We start from the raw sequence: 4659 nt of genomic DNA on the forward strand, positions 1-4659 counted from the left end.
AAGAACACAGAATGATTTTTAATACATTGGCTCTTTTCTTTTTATCCATTTTTAGGCTGGTTTGTAAGACAAATGATAAGAACCTGTTTGTCCCTACAGCAGTCATTATCAACCAACAGCCACTAGTCACTTAGCTATTCTGTAGCTATAATAAAAGGAATAAAACTGGGTTTTTTTTCATGATGTATTGAACTATATGTGGAATGCTTTTAGACAACATTAAAGTGTAGCTTTCTTGCGTAGCATAAAGTGAATTTTAAACTGATTGCAAATAACTTTAATGAGAGATTGTTGAATAAAAGAGTAATTCACTTAGTTTAAGCTTAGCTGATATTTATTTGTCACATTTTTTTCTTTATTTGAAAGTCTGGTAACACATTAAGCATGGATGGACAAACAAGAGACATCGTGGTGTCTGAGACAATTAACGTCTGCAAATCACAAAAATGAAAGGTGCATATAGGATAAGACCTTTAAAGCATTATGGTTGATTAGTTAACATAATATTCCACACACTGAATTAACAAAATGAAGCCTACAAAATATAAATGATTGAATTATCATTTTAAAATGTTAGGCTCCAGAACAAAAAAGGTTTTTACACTAATGCACTCAACAGCGATGGTGCATTTGGCAACAATGTGCCGTTCTCTCGTTAACGTTAATTGGAGCTGTGGCAGCAGTTAAAGGCAAGGTCCTCCTCTGACTCCTAATCATTTAACTCTCCATTACAGAGAGCACTCTGGGTTTTTATTGCTGTAATAAAGTTGATCTTCACTACCACAAAAAGCCTCCTGACCCCTGGGTGACGTGGAGACCCCAGACTCACTGTATTCATCATCTTGATATTGAATTGAATTGAACTGAATCTTTATTTTGAACATCTTTGTCACAGGCTCTGTTTATAGAGGCAGCCACACAGGGTCGGACAATGTTTGTTACTGTAATCTTTACCCAGAACAATAATATACAATATACATGTTTTGCGTATGTGCTTGTCTATATGGACAAATCTGACTACCATTTAGTTTTCCAGTTGTTTTATAGATGTTATAATAATAATGAGGCTATACAAAAATATTAACTATAAGTCATGCATTTACCAAAGAGAGGTTTGAGGTACTAAAAATATATTTAATCCATGTATGCCCTCTTGTGGTCAGATAATTAACTGCACAAAAGCCTGTATGTTCATATATATTTTTTAATTATTATTATTATTTTATTAAATAGGATCGATGTAGTTTAACATGGTTCCAGTGGTGACATGAAATTGAATTGCTACTTAAAGCTGTAGCTAATTTCCAGGTCTTACATTCACAATACAATTTTTTTTTTCAATTGTATAAAATCACAAAACCCTACAGATAGAAAACTACAATAAGTGCACATTAACTAGGAAAAAGATAAAGAAATATAATATTAAGGGAAAATTAATTAAGATATGGCTCCTAAAATTCTCAAACTTAAATTTATTTATGGGGCACATTAAAAAGAAAAAGGTGGACTGGAAAACAAACAAACAAACAAAAAAGGTTATAGATAAAAAATAAATATATATACAGTTTAGTGGGTGCTAAAGAGACAGTCATGGCCTAAAAGGTAAAAAAAAATGCAAAAAAAAAAAGGGAAAGAAAGAAAGAAAGAAAAAAAAAGGATGTCTGCACAATTATGAAATTTGCATAATTGAGCTCATAGTTGCTTTTACTGTGAAAGATTTAATACCTGTAATTAATCTGAGTTTAGTTGGAGGTTTGTCCCATAGATGAGTAGACTTTATGGAGAATGCTGCTGATTGTTCAAATTTAGATCTCCAATGTGCTATTTTAGAGTTGAAACTCACCACGTTCCTCATGACTCGTGTTACTGTCTTGTCTCCGGGCAGAATTACGAGCCAGGAAACAATATAATCTAGATTAATGCTTGGTAATGGAAATCTGGTGCTTGTTATCTGGAACGGGAGAAAAATTTAATTACAATCTCGATGTTAACCATCGGGCAGAAAGTGACAAAAGCACATGGACAAGACAAAGTGTGTTAGTCAATGAAAATCTGGTTTTTGGTTTCATTGTGTAAGAATGTGATACTAAAAATGTAGGAAGCAGGTCATTTAAATCCTGGAAATGTCTGAATAGAATCAAATGAGGAATGAATTCATCTTGAGCTGATTTGGCATGTAGCATTAAAATTCAGATCGGAACACAATGGTATCATCATCCATATTTATATAGTTAAGTTTCACCTTCATGACAACACATAGAGACTGAAGCCTGTCTAGACTTTAGGTCAGTTGTGTGTCTGCATTACCAGCTGTTTAAAGGTCAGAGGACCTTTGAGGTGGTGGCTCCTGTCTTTGAACTGCTTTGAACAAGAGGGCAGCTCTCTGTGAAAAGTCGATTATGCTTACGTCATTATGATCAAAATAGCACGTTTCAGTGATCAATCATGTGTTTTAATCACATGAACATCATTCTCTTCAGCACTTTATGACTAATACATTATGTTTTGGGACATCTTTTAATAAATATTCCGAGTGCTCAAGATGTCTTACATGTTTACATGCAGTTATCGGATGTATTTAATGTCATCCATTTGAGGCAGAGGCAGAGATACGTGGTCTCAGCATTCTGTCAGTGGGCTGGTTTGGATTTTTGTTTTTTTGTTTTTTTGGAAAATCACAAAAAGACTTCCAAGCTGACCTTTACAAAACTTAATCCACGAGTGGACAAGTGGAGCATGAGCAAATTAAGAATCCATTAAAATTTGTAGCAAATCTGGATCGATTTAAAACCACAAAGACAGGGCAGGAGCATTTTCTGTATATTTTAAATTTGCACTTCACATGTTTGCTTGTAGGTTCATGTGTAATTTAGAGCAGGGTGTGTCTTTGTTGACTGTAACCATTCTTCTTTTATTGTTTAAAACATGGACATTAGAGTAATGATGTAATTTGTCTCAACTCGATGCCAAGCTGACATCGCACCATTCCAGCACAACTAAACACATCACTCTGATTTGCCACCCACCCAGAAACACTCATCACTCTGTGTTTGTTACGTGTACTCTTGTGTATGTCTGCTTAGGAAATGTTGCTTAATCCAGGCGGAGGCGTCAGATCAGTCAGACAGAGCCTCACCCTTACCTTTAAAACCTCACTGACACATGTGTCACACACACAGGCAGGTCTCTCTCTGGACAAAGACACATCACAACCCCAAAGGTAAGAAGAAAAAAATTATTTCACCATTTGGCAAAACTGTTTTATTTCTGAAAAGTGTGCTATTCTGTTCCAAGATTTCTATATTGGATTAAATAATACTTTACTCTTGTCACCAAAGGTGGGGAAAGGGAACTACATTCAAATCCTTAAATCAACATTAAACAGCCATGTGGGTCCTTGAGAAGATCAGGGAGAGCATGGAGAGCCTTCCTCAGGAGTTGAGTCGTTACATTGGAAAGAATGAGGAGGATACACTTTTCCCTTCAAAGGCTAGCCTCTCAAGGAATCTGCACAACAATGTCCTAACCCCAGACATGATCCCAGAGTTCTGTCTGCCTCCACGGCTTCGCAGGCAAAGCCCACTGCTAGAAGCTGAGGAAAAGCCACTGTTTGTATTCGGTCAGAACCAGATTCCTAAGAGTAGGCAGATTTCAGATACGCATGTAAAGACAAAGGATGTGAAGACAAAAAATGGTGACACATCAATGGCCTGGAAAGCTACAAAGAAGCCTTTGCCATTCTCTGCAGAGAGCTACGGCCTGGGTGGAATTTATGAGAGCCCCAACACTCGGAGGAAAGAGTCTTTGTTCCACTCAAAACGCCCTGTTTATCTGCTTGATAGAAATATGCCTACTGCAGCACCAAGACTGGCAAAAGAGACTAATCTTCCCAAGAAAACTTTATCTGGATTCCTTCCGGTGTTTTTATGCAAGAGTATGTCTGAGACAGAAAGCGAGACACCTTCTTCCAGTGACTCCTCTCCCCTCAGTTCACCTTATTGTGTCAAATCCTCCCTTTATGTCTCATCAAGCAGTGGCCGCCTTAAAGGTACAGTATCTTGCCCTTCATTAATTGACAGTAAGACGGGCAGGAGGAAGTGGAAGAGAGGGGATTTAACAGCCTCACTCAGCAGCCCATCAAGCTTAGAGGAAAACTCAGCCAACCTAACTCCACCAGCCCTCCTCCCGATGGATGCTCTGCAGTGCCAGGAAAGACTTCAGCGGGAGCATGTCCTCCCATTGCAGGGCCATGGCAGAGTGCGCCTTTCCGCTGAGCACACCAAATTCTCCGACAGGTCGTCGTCATCCTTATCCACAGTCCGAGTACGTGTGGTGTCTGTGGAAGGCCTGTGGAGTGATACTGACCGACAGACACTGAACTGTGCAGTGAGTCTGTGTCTGACTCCCGGGAAGCTGCAACAGCAGGAGAGTGCCACCATCAGGAACTGCCGGAGTCCAGTTTTCAATGAAGATTTCTACTTCACAGAGCTGAGTCAGAAAGATCTAATGGAAATGCAGCTTAGGTTGAAAGTAGTGCATAAAGCTGCAGCTGGAACTCTGAGAAGGGGGAAAGTGATGGGAGTGATCACCAAACCTCTGTCTCAGCTGCTTATTTGAAATAAACAGGCAGAAAAATAGTTTTTTGTATCACAGTATGAA

The 4659-nt window shown here is 38.4% G+C and overlaps 1 protein-coding gene across 1 annotated transcript; it reads left to right on the top strand.

Moving 5' to 3' along the window:
• Positions 1-3344: 3344 nt before the first annotated feature.
• LOC308404316 (C2 calcium-dependent domain-containing protein 4C) lies at positions 3345-4659 on the top strand. The gene has a single exon (XM_080894336.1). It carries the CDS (start codon positions 3388-3390, stop codon positions 4615-4617), a length of 1230 nt encoding a protein of 409 aa, XP_080750462.1. The 5' UTR covers positions 3345-3387; the 3' UTR covers positions 4618-4659.

The sequence above is a fragment of the Rhamphochromis sp. 'chilingali' genome, assembly GCF_963969265.1.
Source record: "Rhamphochromis sp. 'chilingali' genome assembly, chromosome: 10".
Classification (NCBI taxonomy): domain Eukaryota; kingdom Metazoa; phylum Chordata; class Actinopteri; order Cichliformes; family Cichlidae; genus Rhamphochromis; species Rhamphochromis sp. 'chilingali'.

Excerpts from the sequence above, each read along its gene's own strand:
- LOC308404316 (XM_080894336.1), top strand. The coding sequence starts at position 3,388 with ATGTGGGTCCTTGAGAAGATCAGGGAGAGCATGGAGAGCCTTCCTCAG.